Below are 19,138 nucleotides of genomic sequence, written 5' to 3' on the forward strand. Positions count from 1 at the left end.
CTAACCAGCGTCTCGTTAGAGAGGCCTGTAAATCCCTATGTCAAAACGTTTTAGCCAAATCGCCTGAAGACCCTCTGAAAAGCGATCTGGGGGAATGATGATATTCCACTTACCTAGGAACAAAGGACTCTTGCTTCTTCCTATCCGTGGTTTTCGCAACCTAGCGATAGCATAGCAATGATGACAGGCCTAGTATGAAAACGACCATGAGAATTATCACTCTCCAAAGTTGAATAGCAACCGCTCTATAACAGTGAGCGCATTGTTGGTTTCCAGCTGGAAAACGTAGGCGTTGGCTCCGCAGAGCCCCGCGGGGTTTCTGGGCCGGTGATGGCAATGTTAGGCAAATTGCTGAAAAGCCACCCCCAATGATTTAACCGATTTATTGAAATGCCAAGAGCTTGGTGCCATATTTGAGGTAAAATTTGATGTAAATTCCAATACCCAAAAAGCGCCAAAGTTGGATTTAATTATGGAGGGGTGGCTTTGTAGCACTTCACTACATATAGTGTAGGTGTTTGACTGGCAAGAAGCTTACTGGCTAAAGGTTTCTTTTGAACGCTTCTAATTGTCGCAATGTGCTTTATATAACGTTTGATACTATATACAAGTTTATATGCATACCGTCAGATCTTGTTGCCTACTTTGTATACACAACCGATTGTATTCTGAAATGACCGTAACTCAAGATTAGAAGAAAGGCACCAAAGGAAGGCGAGAAAAGAGCCAATTGAAATATAAATAATGCATGACATAATGCCCTTGGTAAGAACGCGACGAAACAAGAAAACCTGACACTAAATTACGGAGTAAAACGAGCAGACGCGTTGAGATATGTTTCATTCTCTTGAGCGGTCGGGAATGGCGGAGCAGTTTTGGCTCGGAACAACGAGTTGGAACTCATCCCCTCGTAGAAATAGGCATCAGCACGCTGTTGGCGAGACATACGAAGAGCCATATAAGCCTCATACTCTTGTCGTGTCAAGGTGGCGAAGACATGCCGCGGATGCACACAAATAGCCTGCGCGCCCTTTTGGCCAAAACCGAAGGACGTGATGGATACAGCTTTGAGGTCGGGCACGCGCACCGGCCGACTCAGATAGGCGATTAACTCGAACTTCTGAAGCGCTGGGTCGATGTTATCTGCATTGCGATTGCCTGGGACTAGACCCGAATCCATCATTTGCAATGCCCCGTTGACCATCCAGGCTCCAGCGGCACCTTTGGAGTGCCCGGTGAGGTACTTCTGGAAGACACCAAGAAGGACGTTGCCCTTGCGTCGCCCTAGCGCATTCAATTGCTGCTGCAAAACACTGGATTCATTTTTGTCATTCATCACCGTCGAAGTTCCATGGAACGAAGCGACTTGGAGGTCATCAATAGTCAAACCCCAGGTGGCGAGAGCTCCAGTGAGCGGTGCAATTGATGAATCATGGCGCCAGAAATCATTGCCCAAAGCGTATTGAGCATCTCGTTCTTCCTGAACAAAGTCTGCTAGAATCTGTTCATGGCGCTCTTTGCGATACGCAGTCACGTCCACGTCCGGATCTTGCTCCAGTACAGTATCAACTTCAAAGTCTAGCTGCTCAAATGCCACTGATCGGGCCTCGGCGATCTGTCTGCGTCGGAAATCGAGGCGGCGTCGACGATTGGCCAACTTCAACAAAGGAGACGCAACATTTGAAGCTGTCGGAGTGCGTCGAGCGTTTACAAGTACGCCCTGTCCAGGGGCCGGGACCGAGCGACTTGCCTTATCACTGGAGGTGCTAACAAAGGCAACAATACCACGGATTGGCAGCCCCATCTTCAGTGCTAAATCCGCGGTGGTCAAGACTTGCAGGCCACAACCCTGGGATTCCATGAAGCCATTGCGAGTTGTGGTAGTTGGCCTCGACATCTCACTAGGTGCACGCCCTCGTGCGGTCTCATCAAGTGAATTGGTTGTTGCTTTCATACTGGCAAACTCATACGAAGTCTCCGACGTGAAATCGTCACATCCTCCCACTAAACAAAATTTGGCTTTTCCGGTCACAATTGTGTCATAACCAAGCTCAACAGACTCAACAGCTGTTGCGCAGGCGCCCACAGGTGTTCGAATAGGACCGCTAGCCGAAAGCAGAAGCATATTGACCCAGGCACTGATCGTGTTGACGAAGGTCTCTTGAAGGATGTCACTTTGCACTTCTTGCCCCGTAAATCGGTCGTTGAACATCTTGCCTAGAGAGGTACTACCTCCCATGCCGGACCCAATGCAGTTGCCAACATCAGAGACGTGGATATACTGATAGAGCTCGTAAGGATCCGTGATACCCGACGAGAGCAACGCTTCCACCGTACAAACGAGTGTGTATAGCGTCAGTCGGTCCACCTCGGATATGATTTGATCTGGCAAACCATAGGTTCGAGGATCCCAGCCAGTAGGAATAAGACCGGCGACAGTACGGTCAAACTGCATCGCACGAGGAACGAACAGTCGAGCTCCCTTACGTAACTGAACTTGATACAGATCAGCAGTCGATGTCTTTTGCACCGTGACAAGTGCGCCATGTTCGCGACGCATTTGGTCAGCAAGCGCCTCCGGTACACAGAGAGGCTCGAGGTCTGCCTGTAGGATGATCTCATGCAGGAATTGCTTTTTATTAGGGTCGTATCCGTCACAAAGCTCAGGCTCAATGAAACGAATTCCAGAATGAGCCAGGATCTTCTCTTCGTAAGTTGTTTTGATCGCGCTGTCAGCTACCGGTTGTTTGGTTTTGGCATCAACCCAGCCCGAATATGGTTGGTTGTCAATAGTACCAGAGAAGTGACGAATGAAGCCCATCAGCCAGGCCATTTCTACGGCACCTTCTAGCGAAAACTTTCCGTGAGCTTCCATTTCCCATCGTGTCCTGGCATTGCCATGCGGTCCTAGCTCTGCAAAACCCGTGATGACGACTGTTCGGTGAAGATCGATCATTCCCCGTAGATCATCACCTAGGGGCGCTATATCGCGATCATAGTCGAGGACTTGAGGGAAGTCGAGCCGAACATGCGCTCGCTCCTCTAACTCAGACACAGGTTCAGCTTGCTCTCCTGGGGTTGACCACTGAGATTCGATGAGATCTTCTTGAAGCATAGCAATCTTAATCTCGCTTTCCTCCTTCATCTCCCGTCGCAGCTTGCCTAAAGCTTCTGGCAAGTTGGCAACCTGAGCCATACCACCTGTCAGATCAGCGTAGACCGGAGCCTGCTGACAGAGATCGTACATATCACCAACGCACAAGCAAACGAGGGCATAGGCCATTTCCTCTTGAGAAAATGTGCGCATGCCAGCCTTTTCGATTCCTGCTGCCACGAGATCATTTTGGTTCATGAGTCCCGTGCCCCGAGTCCAGCCGATCACTGCTCCACAGATGGAGAGATAATCCTGCCAATCCTCGGAATGCCAGCGGTTAAAGAGGGTTTCCAAAGCCACTTTTGATTCGCTATAGAGACCATCTCCTCCGAACGTGCCGTGGTTGGGGGACAGCGGTAATAGCACTTGGGTGGGATGGGTGCGATGACCGAGGGTCTCTTTGTTGGTCTTTACAGTGCCCAGCAACCGCAACAGATTGGTCAACATGATGCGATGCGCTAGTTCGGACTTGGAGTCGATTGAGTCCAACGTCCGGCCAGCCTCACTGATAGCCGCAAAAGGGATAAGATAGTCCAAATCCCAACCAAGTCCACTTTTCTCGTCGTATACATACTCTACCAAGGCAGAGATGTCCTGGGAACTTCCCTGATTGAATGGCACAACAACAAGCTCTGATCCACGTGCTCCATGTTCAGTGTACAACGCTTGATACTTTGCCGCTACATGTGAAGACATGGACGAAGTCGTGACAAGCACCCGAGCTCCTCCTTGGAGGAAATGAACAATCATGGCGGCTCCGATGGAGCCAATGCCAGCACCTGTGATCAAGACCGTTTGACCACTAAAAGTGTCGCCCTGTATCTCTACATCATGAAGGACCTGGTAAAGGTGACGAGTAAGACCTTCGGAGTAGTCCCATTGAGAGGCACTTCTTTGTTTTAGATGGAGGTATGGCTCAGAATTCACCAAAGGGCTTTTGACGAGTCCCGACCTGGGAAGAGCAAGATTGGCAAAATGGGACGAATCTTGTCGTGGTCTTTCTGTGTACTGAAGCTTTCCCTGATTATCGACGGTTGTGAACGGGACCAGCTGCCGAGGGGCGCCTTTGAATGTCGGGCCTGACAGTAAGTTACTTGTACAATCGACTTTCAATGTCTCAAAGATTGATTGTGTGAGGCGGCGATCTTCCAATCGAAAGATCATCTCATCCAACATTGGCAAAATGGTCTTGTCAGCAGCATTGGCGATATGATAGCACCGCTTTACTACAGCATCATGATCCAGCGTACTAGAATCTTCGATGGTTGTTGTATATTCAAAGAGCTCCAGTAAGCTCTGTCGTGCCCAGTTCCAAGCAGAGTCATAGCTTCGGATCCTTTTAGCATCAAAACGTGGTCGAATACCATTCGCATAGTCTGAACCGTGCTCTGTGTTCCAGAGATCAAGGTCGGCTTGTAATCCGGTAACGACTTCTTCGCGCAAGGTTTCCAGCGCCTGTTGGTCTGCCTCTAGATCAATTCCCAAGTGCTTCGCATACGTCTCGAGCAAGCGTCTTGACAAAGTTTCTTGGGACTCGGTCACGGCCCGGACCGCTTCTGAGTCCATCATGACGCCACTGCCGGCGCTGACGACATGCGATGCATCAGGCTGGACCAGAGTCAAACCTTGTCGTTTAGCATATGTTTGAGCAACATTGGAAATAAAATCGCGCGCTTCGGAATCAGTGGCAATCCGGTTTGTGGGTTGCAAGGTGACGGCACAGAGCAAGCAGGCATCCTGGCGACCTGATTGCAGTCCCCACTGGGTGCCCAGCTGTTCCCTAGCAGTAGCCGCAGTAAAGTTACTAGGCATTTTAGTAGTAAAAAGGTTATTGATCATGGCAGATGTGACCTTTCCCAGGACACCCTTGTGGCTGGACTGAATTTCTGGTCCAACTTGACCTAGGGGCAGGTCCTCGGCACGATCTGGCAAGTTGCCAAATTCGCTATGCAAATCGCCAATGATTTCATTTTCCAGAGTCGACCTGCCTAAATTGAAAGCATATATTGATTAGCATTTCGATTGCAAATGGACAAGTTTTCAGCAATATACCTTCGGCTAAAGCCTTGATGGACTTGCTCCCGTCAATATCAGATGCCGCTCGCTTCAATGCCCTGGCAACAATTGCGAAAATAATATCCTGGACTTGAATACTTTGGTCTTCAATGCTCACAACTTCAACGTGAACCCTTGGTGCCGGTAGAGCTGTTGTTGTCACCTCCACAGTGACCGTGGGGGCTGGTTCTCCTAGTGTGGGTGAGAGGGTTTGCGTTTGCGTTTGCGTTTGCGCTTCTGGCTGTGTCTGTGTCTGTACTGGTGTAGCTTGATCCATTTTTTCATTGTAATAGATGTCCTCTATATCTTTCTCAGAATGAAGAAGCTGTCGCGGAGCTGGCAAAGCGCATTCTTGTGTTGGATAAATTGTGTCGATGGTTTTGCGGAACATGCCGAGCAGTGTTGCACTGGGACCAACTTCAATGATGCGTTCGCCTTCATTTCGAGATAAAATCACATCTTGAGTTTCGATCCATCGCACAGGAGAGGCAAATTGGTACCTGATGAGGTGATTTACCGGTTAGCCAACTCTGTCTACTGGTGAACCAAAACTACTCACACCATCAACTCCATCAGAAGTGTGCGGGCGAGCTTTCGCTCTGTATCGGCGTCAATCATATTCGTAGATCTGCCTTCCTTTTCCTTCGTTCCAGAGACTGGACTGCAAACACTGCGGAGGGAACCTGTCGTCAAAGTTCGTTGGGAGAGCCTCTTCTTTTGCTGCAAGCTATCTGCGGCTTACGCATGGACAGCTGGTCCAAATACTGTTTAGAGCCGAGTATTAATCTATAATTCTGGCCAAAGTATTCCACATGGAAACAGCCATTGTTCCTCCAGCTGCGGTATCATGTGTATTGTTACTTGACGCAAGTGTAAGGTAAGTATGTAATAAAATCCTATACGGTACATATGTAACAAAACATGTATTATACTCATGTATCGATAGTTGTGTATTATCAACGAAAAAGTCTTCTTTTACCTGATACGGTTAGCACCGTATTCTAGTGATTCCGCCTATAAGCCATGGTGGACTCTTCGGGAATCCGGAGTGATTCCGGTTTAAGCTAGAGCATTGGGCCAAAAAGCCAAGAAAAGCGCTAGCGGGCCGCCCGCAAGTGTACTCTGACTTCCCCTTCTTCCTTTGAGGGATTATGCTGAATTCTGAAATCAAACAAAGGTCCCACTTATGTCAGATCAATTGCGAGAATCTATGATGGTCATATCGTTTTCCCTTAAATTCTCTTTTTCAACGCCCGAAGGAACAATCGTGTCATCTAAAATATACTAATGCTTTATCGTGGCTTTGCGCTAAAGCACGCAGAGTGCAGATTTTGCAGCTTACATCGCGGACATAAGCATAAACGTGTAAATCCTTTTGTTTTCTTTCTAAATTAACCCCCTGACCAGTGGACAGTATGTAAGCGAAAGGCCCGAGCATTTTTACCCCCGATCTCATTCCTCAGCATCGGCCACTGGCGCCACGGGCCAAAGCCAGTCATTATCATTGGTAGTCAATCCCTTTTGCACCGACAATAACGCACTTGAAAGACGTTGGCAAGCCTCACCAGGTCCGTCCACAGAGTAAGTGAATACATCTCCGGTAGATCTCCGGGTGATCGATTTGATTGGAACCACCATCGCCGCTGTTCCTGCAGCCAATATTTCTATGAAATGTGGCAATTCAAGGTATGGAATCTGCACAAAAGACAGGATTTAGTAACTCATGGAAAATTTTCAATTTTAGCAGGGAGATATAACAACATACCGGTCGCAACTCTACAGCCCACCCAAATGACCGTGCCAATTCCACGCACGATGTACTGGTGACACTCTTCAGAATGGATGGAGAGCTGGGGACGACCAGAGTGAATGAGTCTCCAGTCTTTTTCAGTCCCAGAAATCCTGAAGTGCTGAATTCATCAATCTGCGATTGCGTTCGGCTGTCGAGGTGCAAGGTGATGTGGAACCCTTCTGCGCGGGCTTTGTCACTCCACTTCAACACAGGCGCATAGTTGCCTCCGACCTTAACGTGACCAACACCTTGAGGTGCAGCTCGATCTAGTTCTTCCAGCACAAGCGCAGGCAATGGTTGGACTCCGTGATACGCCTTGTATGGCTGCACATACACACAGAACCGATAACCGGTACCCGCAGACACGGCAAAGAAGGCTTCAGAGCCAAAGACTAAGGGTCGGATGTATAACGCGGCATCAGAGTCATGAGGAGGAACATACTCGGCATTGCGGGCGACCGCTAGGTTAATGCTAGCAAGAAAAACATCTTCGGGGATTGTGGGAATGGCGATGGTCGAACAAGACAGAGCTAGACGAGCTGCATGATCCTTCGGTCGAAAAATTTGGATCTGGCCTTTAGGGTCACGGTATGCTGCAGGGAGGAAGCATCAGCGATGAAATGGAAAGCACGGAATGTGAAAAATCAAACCTTTCATGCCTTCAAAGGCTTGTTGGCCTTCATCAAAATAGTTAGTTACCGAAAATGTGGTCTTTGCAGTCGGGCAATTACCGTAATTGAGACCTGGTGCGAGCCCATGGACTTTGATAAATGGATCTTCCACGAAATGTGGCTTTGACCATTCTCCAGTTGCGATTGAATACTCTGACTCAACATGACCATAGACTTGAGTTCGGGGTCAGTAAAGATCACAAAGGGAGAATCAGTTGAGTGACGAACCGTCCATGGGAGCAACACCCAGCTTGTTCCATTCTGCAACGTCCGAGCAACTTAGTACCAACGACAACCCAGAGTGCATCTACACCAAATAGAAACGTACCTATGGATGCAAGAGGGGGTGGGGGAAAAGATGCCATTGAAACGATATGCTGGTCAAGCAAAATTGGGATAAAAAGGAATAAGGAGGCTCAAGAATATGAGGACGAAGATGCCGATTATACTTACAGTTCGCAATAGGAAGACGTGACTGTCCGTATATCTGTTTGCTTATGGTCCATTTTCCTATTCTAGAATCAATTGCGTATATTCGCGTATATTCGCCTGCTCGGTGTTAGCTCGGTCTAGCACATCATGAAGATATTCGCGCCGCTCCATCTACGATAGTCTAATGCACAGCCCCAGCCAATGTTACATCGCTACATCTTGATTGAAGCGCTAAGAATTACATTTGGAGTTGGATCATTAAGCTGACATGGCACGAGAATACCATCTGCAATTATGCAGTGGAGACTCTTCTTGGGTTGTATTTTATTCCACCAGTCAATACCTTCGGGCTTTGCAGCTTGAGGCTGAGAATTCCGTAAGCAATATGAATCAGCCCTAAAAAGCCAAGCGTACATGGAACTTTTGTTTTGAAATAATTAAAAGAGAAAAAAAAAATAGATGAAGGTATTCGTATGACTCTCTTTGCTTACCATACACATTTCGATACATACAGGATTGCTGATCGAGCGTATGCCGTTTATTTCATTTGTACGTGTTTAACTTGACGGTACACTTACAGAGTACACAGGACGTAAGCAGGACAGGAGAAACAGCATCAGACAAGGAGAAGGTCAGATGGGGGCAGAAATTTTAATTTAGTATTCCCAGCCCTGTAACGGCGTGCAGGGTGAGAAATCGAGCTGGGGGAGCCGGAGATCCATGCACAGTAAGACATATCCATCCCCATTTCGCCCTACTGTGGTAGTAAATTGCACTGGAGCACTCGAAATATCTCTTCAATATCACTTCCTTGGGCCATTCTGTCTTTTTTTTCAATTCCAAAGCCCCATTCATACCTCAAATGGATGCACCCCAGCTTGAAGCTACGCAGTGCCAATGGTCTGCATCAGCCTCAGTGTCGCCGGCATCGACTCCGCCAACCCCATGGGAAGAAGTCGAGCCATGTTGCCCGGTGTTTGAGGATGTCATTCTCCACGTGGATAACATCGTATGTGCTTTAAAAATGCCCCGAGGGGTTGCTCGCAGGGGCCAGGAGCTCGTGCAGCAGTTCGTTTCAACGACGGCCGCTCTGGATCCCTTGTCTACTTTGGAATTGTGCTGCCTGTTCATGCAATTCATCATGCAAGGTATCACGCAGGGCAGACACGGAGATCTGGACATATCTGTTCTCCACCAAGCTTTAAACACGGTGCATGTCGATCTCCTGCAGAATGAGAATATCCACACCTTCCTTGCGTTGATGAAGCAGGACAAGAGCCGAGATCGACTCATCTTGAAGGCTTATTTCCAAGCATGCAGGGAAACAAGGTCACCTTGTGCTGTGGGGATCAGTAGTCTCCTGGCCGATGTCGATCGCGGGAGTGCGCAGATCTTTGCTCTGTTCAACGGACAGGGCGTCGAGTCTTATTTTGACGAGCTGCTGGCGGCTTACGACGTCTATCAACCCCAGCTAGCTTCTTTCATTCACACGGTTTCCAATCCACTCATACATCTGGCCCGTGATGCTCGATTCAATGCTTTGTTCCCACACGGATTAGATGTAGAGCAATGGCTTCGAGAACCGGAATCTCGTCCAAGTTCTTCTTACCTCACCAGTGCCTCCGTGAGTTTTCCGCTGATTGGGCTCTCTCAATTCCTGCAGTATGCTATTGCATGTGTCAACCTGGATCAGTCACCGGCAGAATTACGCCATATCTTTTCCGGCGCTATTGGTCACTCTCAAGGAATTGTGGTTTCGTCTTTCATTGCCGCTGCCGATTCCTGGGATTCACTCTGCAATGCAGCCCAACAGGCGGTGGAGTTACTCTTCTGGATTGGCTCTCGATGCCAGCAGCAGTTGCAGGGTGTATGTCCTGTTCTGATTCCATCCAGCTGCATGCTCAGCGTCAAGGGTCTCTCTGAAGTTGATCTTCAGCGTCACCTAGATCAACTCAACCTTCATTTGCCAAATGAAGAGGCAGTCTACCTGGCCTTGGTAAATGGACCAGAACAGTTCGTTGTCGCTGGATTACCTCACTCATTGCGCGCCTTGGAGCAGAAGATCAGCTCAGGCCAACAACAAGCCAAGGCTGTGAAGCCAATTGCCTCTAGCAAACTTCGACCGGTAGTACACACTAAACTTCTGGCCATCACGGCTCCCTTTCATTCACCTTATCTCCAAGGAGCGGAGACTCAGCTTCAGACTGACCTTGCTGAATTCTCATTATCTGGCTCACAGCTGGCGTTCCCTGTGTTCCACACCGAAACTGCAGAGAACCTGCAGACGTTTGATAATATTGTTCCCCACTTAATCAAGATGATTTGTACCCAGCGAGTTCAATTTGAAAAGGTCATCAACAACAACTTGACCGGAGTAACACATGTCCTTGACTTTGGTCCAGGTGGAGAGATTGGCATGGGAAGTCTAGTGAACTACCAGCGAGAGGGCACGGGACTACGAACTCTGGTTCTGAGTGCGGCCCGAGGAGTCACTCACGGTGACTCTTCTGTTGTGGGATTTGCAAGTGAGCTGTATGCCCACAACAAACCAACTATCTTCAACTCTGTGTGGGGAGACGACTATTCGCCGCGCCTGATGCAGCTTACTGGTGGATCTCACTTGGTCGACACCAATTTCAGTCGGCTATTAGGAGTTCCACCTGTTATGGTTGCCGGCATGACCCCGACAACGACTTCCTCGGAATTTGCAGCAGCTGTTATGAACGCTGGATATCACGTTGAGTTGGCTTGCGGAGGATTCCCAGACCCCGACAGCATGCGTCGTGGGATCTTAGCCACGGCAGCTGCGATTGTCCCCGGCCGCGATATCACTTGCAATGTCATATACGCCAACCCTCGAGCCATGTCCTGGCAGATCCCCCTTCTAGTGGAGCTCAGCCATTCTGGTGTTCCTATCACGGGATTGACCATCGGTGCAGGAATTCCCTCAGTGGAGGTTATTGAAGGATATTTGGCCGATCTATCATTGAAGCATTTGGCCCTCAAGCCAGGTTCCAAAGAAGGCATTGATGGTGTTTTGGCCATTGCCCGGGCAAATCCCACATTCCCAATTATCTTGCAGTGGACAGGCGGTCGGGGTGGTGGTCATCATTCATCTGAAGACTTCCATGAACCGCTCTTGGACCGATACGCACAGATCCGCACGCATCACAACGTGATTCTCGTTGTGGGAAGTGGCTTCGGTGACGCCGATCAGACTTATCCCTACTTGACCGGTTCCTGGTCCCAAAAATTCGGGTGTGCATCCATGCCGGTTGATGGCATCTTGCTGGGTAGCCGTGTTATGGCCGCGAAGGAAGCACAAACCAGCGCGGCCGTGAAAGAAGCTATTGCAGCCACCCCCGGTATTGCGAATGAAGACTGGCAAAAGACTTACCAGGGAAATGCCGGTGGAATTATCAGCGTTCGCTCTGAGATGGGCGAGCCAATTCACAAGCTGGCAACCCGCGGCGTCATGTTGTGGGCCGAATTGGATAAGTCGGTATTCTCTCTGCCACGAAACGAACAGAAGGCCGCTCTGCTTGCCCGCAAATCCTACTACATCAAGTGTCTCAATGAAGATTTCCAAAAGGTGTGGTTTGGCAGAAATCTCCATGGTGAAGTGATCGATCTGCACGAAATGACCTACGCTGAAGTCTTTTCACGCATGATCGAGTTGCTGTACCTCAGGGTGTCTCAACAATACATCGATCTCTCATGGAAAACCTTGGTATGGGATTACACTCACCGGCTGGAGGAAAGACTTGGAGGAAAGGACCAGCCTGGCCTTCTCCGCCGTCTAGAGCAGCTGGACGATCCAGAACAATTCCGGGAAGTCCTTTTCGCCCAGTATCCTCAGGCGTGTGTCGACGTGTTGACAACCGCCGATGTGGAGTACATCCACTTGCTTTCTCGTCGACGAGGGCAGAAACCAGTGCCATTTATCACACTTTTCGACGAAGACTTTGAATACTGGTTTAAGAAAGACTCCCTATGGCAGTCGGAGCGCTTGGAAGCTGTCGTTGAACAGGATGTCGGTCGCGTTTGTATATTGCATGGGCCAGTGGCTGCTCAATACACGCAGTCTGTCGATGAGCCTGTCAAAGCTATTCTCGATGGCATTCACGACAAGCACATTTCTTGGGTCCTTCGCGACAAATATTTGGGGGATCTTGCACGGATTCCCTTGGCAGAGCACCCTAACAGCCCTTGCTGGCCTATTGCAGGTGTTCATTTGGATGCAGAGCCGGATGGAAAGACAGTGAAATTCATCGTCACCAACAATCCGCCAGCTTCAGAGACTTGGCTGGAATTGCTGGCCGATACCGCTGCTTCGCCATGGTGTCGTGCTATACTCACCGACCGGAATATTGTCCAGGACAGAACAGTAGTGCAGAATCCTCTCTTGAGATTATTTGCGGCAAAATCAGGTTTGGTTGTTGAGTTTCGCAACCTACAATCCCCAAGAGAAACTGAAATTCTGCTCAAAGAGGTTCAGACTGATGTCAATGGAGCAGAGAACTTGCTAGCAGTTGCGTCACTTCGCTGTAACCATGAGGGCCTGATTATTTTGACTCTGTCTGATCGAACGGTTTCCGGTAGAATGCCGATTGATCTGGTCTTCATGTTCAACTACCAGCCTTGCGGTGGTGCCCTCGCTATTCATGAGGTGACGTCGGATCGAAACCGGCGTATCAAGCAATTTTATCAGTCAATTTGGATTGGAAAGCATGAGCTACCGGTTACTTCCGACTTTGTATTCCGGGGTGAAGACATTGTTCTAGACCGGAAGACAATTTGTCGATTTGCACAAAGCGTATCAAATCGAAACCCTGTCTATTACAACTCTCGCTCAAATGGTTTAATTATGGCTCCACTGGACCTAGCTATTGCAGTAGCTTGGAAGCCCCTCATGAGCAGCGTGTTCCCTGATGTCGCTTCCGGGGATTTCCTTCGCTTGCTTCACCTCAGTGCAGGGTTTGAGCTTTGTGATGGAGTCGCGCCATTGCAGGAGGGAGATCGTCTTTCATCAGACGGTCGTCTCGTCTCTGTGATGGTGAAAGCAGGATCTGGTAAGGTCGTGGAGGCAGAAGCAACCATCTACCGTGAATGCATACCGGTAGTCCGCTTGAAGAGCAAATTCATTTTACTTGGGTCCTACCCCGAAAATGAAGAAACCTTCGAAATTCGAGAGGAAAAGTGGCGGCTGCCTTTAGATTTGAAGAAGCATGTAGCTCTTCTTCAATCAAGACCCTGGTTCCACGCGGAAGGCAGAGTCGATTTGCTGGATCATGTCCACCACACGTTGGATGTTCATACAACGAGCCGCATTTGCTATACAGCCGCTGACTCCGCCCCTCGGCTCGAGGTTGAGGGTCAGATAATCTGGAAATCAGGTTCAACATCGGAAGTTGAAATTCTCGGTTCGATCAATTTTTCTGCTCCGGCCATGGGTTCCCGAAACCCCGTCACAGACTACTTCGAACGACATGGGTCCTCGACTTCAAACAAGGAATGTCTCTTTGATTCACCTCAAGCTCTGATGGAAAACATTTTGGTCACCATTCCTGACGCTGGCGTCCAGTATGCCCAGGCATCTGGTGATTGCAATCCTATTCATCTGTCCAGCTTGCTTGCTAGCTATGCAGGCCACGACTCACGAGTTACCCATGGAATGTTCACTAGTGGGTATGTGCGCAGTCTTGTTGAATCGCATCTCGCCCGTAACGATGTTTCCCGCATGCGATCCTGGTCGTGCACATTTGATAGCAAGGTCTGTGCTGGGGATCAGTTATCTATTGGAATGAACCACACTGGAATGTACGAAGGAAAGATGCTCTTGAGTATCCAGGTGCATAATGTGCTCACTGGGATCAAAGTACTCTCCGCGCAAGCCGCCATTGAGCAACCAAAGACAGCATATGTCTTTACAGGACAGGGCAGTCAGCAGCCAAACATGGGTATGGCTTTGAATGACAGCAGCCTGGCGGCACAAGAGATTTGGAGGACGGCCGACGAGTTCTTTGAGAATATCTATGGTAAGCTGCAATGGAAACCTGTTTTGTGTTTTTCACCACTGAGAAATTACCAGGCTTTTCTATCACACACATTGTGCGCAACAACCCTAAAACTCTAACTGTACACTTCGGTGGATCACGAGGCCGCGCAATTCGAGAAAACTATATTTCCCTCACGTTCGATGCGGTAGATGATGACGGCAAGACTACGTGCAAGCCCGTCTTCCCCAATATTACCCGAGCAACTCGTTCCCATTGCTTCCGGTCAGTCGATGGTCTGCTCCATGAAACTCAATTCACACAGCCAGCGCTGGCCTTGATGGAGATTGCACGTTTCGAAGACATGCGAAGCCGAGGAGTGATTGAAGAAAGGAGTCATTTTGCCGGTCACTCGCTAGGTGAATATGTAGCTCTAACGGCCATGGGACGTATTTTCTCGATCCAAAAGGTTGCTGGCTTGGTCTTTTATCGGGGTCTCACCATGCAAAATGCTGTCCAGCAGGACTCACAAGGAGCCACTCAATACTCTATGTGTGCTGTTAACCCCACTCGAGTGTCGAAGACATTTACCCAGAATGACCTTACATGGTGCGTGGCAGAAATTGCGCGACAGACTGGAGGGCTACTGGAGATTGTGAATTACAATGTCAGTCACCTCCAGTATGTATGTGCCGGTGATGTAAGATTTTACTCCTTGTCATTTTTCTACGTCGGCTAACAATTCAAAAGCTCCGGGGACTGGCAACGTTGACACAGCTCATGGATGCATTGGCGTCGCATTCGATGAGTACACAGTCAAAGCCGGAATTACAGCACTTCATCCAGCAATCCCTAGAAGTATTGGACAGCCGAACAGGACCAGTGATTCTCCAACGAGGTCGGGCAACTATTCCCCTCAAGGTGAACGTACCATTCCACAGCAGCCTTCTTCGCCCTGGTGTCCAGTCTTTCCGACAGTTCTTGAGTCGCAATCTGGCCGAGTCTTCCATCGAGCCTGAGCGACTGGTAAATAAGTACATTCCTAATCTCACTGCGAAACCGTTTGAACTGTCCAAACCGTACGTTGAAAGTGTACTTGCTCTCACTGACAGTCCTGTGTTGGAGAATCTCGTCTGCAATGTGAGTTTTCTCTATTCTGCCACAGCTCTCTCTTCTTGTTGCTAACGATTTCAACTTGTAGTGGGAATCCATGATTGATGGAAAATACGATAAAAAGTCTCTATTTCCTTGGTAGAAGTTAACATATGTGTTCTTTTTCCTGTTATTAGTGCACATGCGATATAATAAAAATTGAATCTAAAATCCATCTTATTGTTCCTGTAGGAAACGTATAGCTATCCATACAGCGTAAACACTGTTACCTTGGTTGAAATTGAAGCTACTTAAGGATGGGCAAAAGGAGCGTTCGACACAGAAATTGAACTAAATCGAAAATCAGGCATGAAATGGTAGACCAAACATCAGTGATGTGTACAAAGAAATATTAGACATTTTATAATTATCCTTATATGGATCTTGAGAATGACTCTGCCACCGCGGGATATACGTGAAGAGTCACCTGGTTGCCTGCCACGTCCTTATCATTGGTTAGGCCCGATATATATTTCTTCAAATTTCACAAGTTCATTCAAATGATACTTTTCCGGTGTTCAGGACATTCAAAGTCAACTTTGATTTTCATCTAGGACCAGGACATTACGTTCTCGAGCTTTCGGGCTACCAAAATATATCTCCATTATTATTATCAACGCTCCTTTGGCTTCCAAAAACCGATGAATAAATTCCGAGAGCTACTCTGAAGGTATAGATTTTGGAGATCTACATACAGTAGGAGCTTTTCAACCTTAACAACAGCAGGTCATACCAGTAGCCGTATCATTAGCATAACTCCATCGGACACAAAAAATAATGCTTCAATAAAACTTACGTGTTCAACCTCCGAACATCGAAGTCCAATCCATTATTGCTTCCAGGGCCTAAGAAGCTACAGCCCCCAGAAGTTAGCAGCAAAAAGCTTTCAATCTAACAAGACCCACAAATCCCTTTGACATCTCGCTCCTAAGTCTTACACCCTACCATATTCCGAAGAAGCCCGAGCTGAGACAAATGCAATGCAGATAGCCAGATTCCTGGGAACTGTTGCCCGGCTCTCGTAAGACTCATTCGTTTCGCGTTCCCCACTTAGAACACGAGGTGGTTCTTCTGGGTGACATCGGCTCAGTGATGCCAACGATCTGGCTCGTGGGAAGGGGGGCGTAGTTTGATTGCATACGGCATTCCATATGGCATTGCATGATCGGGTTCTAGAAAGTGGATAGACCATATGCAGGACAGTGGATGAGTTTAGTGAGTCACCTGGAGTATGCGGCATTTCGCAAGCCGATACGAGGCTGCTCTTTCCTATAACGTATAGTTCAGACGAGCAGAGCAATCTAAAGCTGCTAAATGCGCCTTGCTGAAGAGTTAGTGCTTATACCAGGGCCGCCTTAATTGGATTCTGGATACATTCGCCATTCATATAGATCGTTCCACAATGAATGGTACGTTGGCCTTTCTGATATGTTTCAGCCTCGCACGCTTGGGTATGTTGGCTTGATTACGGTTCTAACAATCTGACATAAACTATCTTCCACGATATATTTTTTGATATACAGTTGTATCAATCGTATTGGATGTATTGTGGTACCATAATGTGTATTATATACCGTAGAATTTGTGTACCGTGGACAATACCATGTGTATTCGCTCGTCGTAAGCTAACTATGTGGGTATTAACCATTGATTTGAGAAGTAGTATGATCCGAAGCCAAAAAAAAAGAAAGAATTATTAAATAAAAGAACGAATTGACTAACTTATATCCCTGTAGCCATCGGTTAGACCGATCCACGTGGAGAGAGAGTAGTATTATGGACTGTATTTCTAATTGACCTGCATTGTGTGCGCATGAACCAAGTAGAGGCCCGCGTGCATTCGATCTTCCCCTCGCTTTTTATTTATTCTCCGAGCCTTTGACGATCATAGTCATTTACTGTCTGTACTGGTCCTCATGATGGTCTTTCCTCAATGGATCTCCCAGCTTGCCATCCGGATCCTGGTCCTGGGGCTGGCGGCACTGATAATTCATGTAAACTTCCCTCAGATTTGTCTCTCCGCTGCTATATTGACCAGGACTAATATGTTCATTTAGGTCGTGGTTGTGATAACTTATCGAATATTCTTTCACCCTTTGGCAAAGTATCCAGGACCAAAGCTGGCGAAGATTAGCAATCTTTACGCCGGATATCACTCATGGAGAGGTGACCTTCATGTGGACATGCTAAGATGTCACGAGGAATATGGTGAATTTGTTCGATATGCACCAAATGGCATTTTGGTCAATACAGCCAAAGGACTCCATGGTATGTACTTTGATTTGGGAAATGAAGACTGTATGTTAATCAAAGTGGAAACAATTAGATGTATACGGCCATGGCAAAAATTTCCAAAAGTCTCAGAAATATGCAGCGATGGTTCATCGAGCACCCAATACGTTGACGGTGATTGACAAGAAGAAGCACGGCAAGAAAAGACGAGTCATTAGCCAGGCCTTCTCGGATAACACACTCAAATCATACGAGGGTGTAATCCTTGAGCAAGTTCAACATTTGTGTAACGCGTTGCGAAAGGGCAGTGATAGTCAACCAGTTTCAGTTGGCTCATTTTCGCCCGTGAAGGATCTTGGCCACCTGAGCGATTATTTCACCTTTGATGTGATGAGCAATGTGATCTTCGGAGTTCCTTGGAGTTCTCAGCGAGATCCGAGATATCGATTTGTTCCAGATGTTATTGAGAAATCTAACGTGCGCGTCGGCGCATTGTCCCAGGCGCCCGAGCTAGCCATTCTGAGACTTGATAAGTACTTATTTCCAGAGGCAATCAAAGCCCGGGATAAGTTCATTCATTTTGTTGAAGAAATGCTTCGCCAGGGAATTCAAGCAGCAACAAAGTCGGGAAAAGGGGCTTTCGCAACATTGAGCAAAGCGATCGACCCCGAGACTGGCCTGCCTCTTCGGATGAAGGAACTAGCAGGAGAAAGTGCCACTCTCATCGTTGCTGGTAAGCAAAAAGCAGGGATATCATTGAATCTTTTGCTAATCAAGTTCTAAAAAATAGGCACTGATACGACCTCAACAGCCTTGGCTGCTTGCTTCTTCTATTTGACACACCACCCCGATGCACTTACACGGGCCATGGCCGAAGTCCGCAGCGTATTCAACGCTCCGGATGAGATTGTTATGGGCACGAAAATGCATCAATGTGTGTTCCTGCGTGCTTGTATCGAGGAGAGTATGCGTCTATCTCCCTCAGCAGCGAGTGCTTTGTGGCGAGAGGTGACCGATAATGGCGCTGAGGTGGACGGTGAATATCTTCCACCCGGAGTAGACGTGGGTACCTGCATTTACAGTATTCATCACAATCCCGTCTACTATCCTAGGCCTTTCACATTTTGCCCTGAGAGATGGATTCCCAAGGAAGCCCAGCTCATCCAGAGCGACGTTGAGCTGGCCCGGTCAGCCTTTAATCCTTTTTCTATTGGACCCCGGAGCTGCATTGGCAAAGGGCTGGCGTATGTGGAACTGCATCTAGTACTATCTCATGTTCTCTGGGCATTTGATGTACGCCGCGCACCAGGGGAGTTGGGTCAGGTTGGCGAGGGCAAAGAAAATGGTCCTATTGGGCGACAAAGGGTCAATGAGTTCCAGCTGTTCGATCATCTAACAGCTGCCAAGATAGGACCATTCCTGCAGTTCAAACCCCGTGTATAGGTGGCGCAGGTCAAACGAGCTCCCTGGCTACCGTCGCGTCATTTTAAGGCCGTCATCAAATGCTCAGAAAGATTGTTGTTTCTGCTTGAAGTGGTTGAGAAGTGCAGCATCATTAAACAGCCAGATTGAGGCCGGTTGTACAGCTTATCGATAAAATTGTACTGAAATTTCTAGACTTTTAAACTCTACAGTACGCTACTTTCTTTTCCTC

General features: G+C 48.1%; 4 protein-coding genes across 4 annotated transcripts; 2 read left to right on the forward strand and 2 right to left on the reverse strand.

Annotated features, from left to right (window-relative positions):
- Positions 1-802: 802 nt before the first annotated feature.
- Positions 803-5,827, reverse strand: N7511_002067 (uncharacterized protein; the record flags this gene model as incomplete). The annotated part of the gene is made up of 3 exons (XM_057124492.1): positions 803-5,142; positions 5,207-5,709; positions 5,769-5,827. 3 exons carry the CDS (start codon positions 5,825-5,827, stop codon positions 803-805), a joined length of 4,902 nt encoding a protein of 1,633 aa, XP_056986651.1.
- Positions 5,828-6,661: 834 nt separating this feature from the next.
- Positions 6,662-8,037, reverse strand: N7511_002068 (uncharacterized protein; the record flags this gene model as incomplete). The annotated part of the gene is made up of 6 exons (XM_057124493.1): positions 6,662-6,904; positions 6,975-7,594; positions 7,652-7,678; positions 7,733-7,846; positions 7,901-7,933; positions 8,001-8,037. The coding sequence occupies 6 exons, from the start codon at positions 8,035-8,037 to the stop codon at positions 6,662-6,664; spliced, it is 1,074 nt and encodes a 357-aa protein (XP_056986652.1).
- A 929-nt stretch (positions 8,038-8,966) lies between these two features.
- N7511_002069 (uncharacterized protein) lies at positions 8,967-15,355 on the forward strand (the record flags this gene model as incomplete). The annotated part of the gene is made up of 4 exons (XM_057124494.1): positions 8,967-14,142; positions 14,196-14,800; positions 14,851-15,240; positions 15,302-15,355. 4 exons carry the CDS (start codon positions 8,967-8,969, stop codon positions 15,353-15,355), a joined length of 6,225 nt encoding a protein of 2,074 aa, XP_056986653.1.
- Positions 15,356-17,628: 2,273 nt separating this feature from the next.
- Positions 17,629-18,927, forward strand: N7511_002070 (cytochrome P450; the record flags this gene model as incomplete). Its single annotated transcript, XM_057124495.1, has 2 exons — positions 17,629-18,217; positions 18,275-18,927. 2 exons carry the CDS (start codon positions 17,629-17,631, stop codon positions 18,925-18,927), a joined length of 1,242 nt encoding a protein of 413 aa, XP_056986654.1.
- Between the last annotated feature and the right edge of the window lie 211 nt (positions 18,928-19,138).

The sequence above is a fragment of the Penicillium nucicola genome (genome assembly GCF_028828085.1).
Source record: "Penicillium nucicola strain IBT 29836 chromosome Unknown utg000002l, whole genome shotgun sequence".
Lineage (NCBI taxonomy): Eukaryota > Fungi > Ascomycota > Eurotiomycetes > Eurotiales > Aspergillaceae > Penicillium > Penicillium nucicola.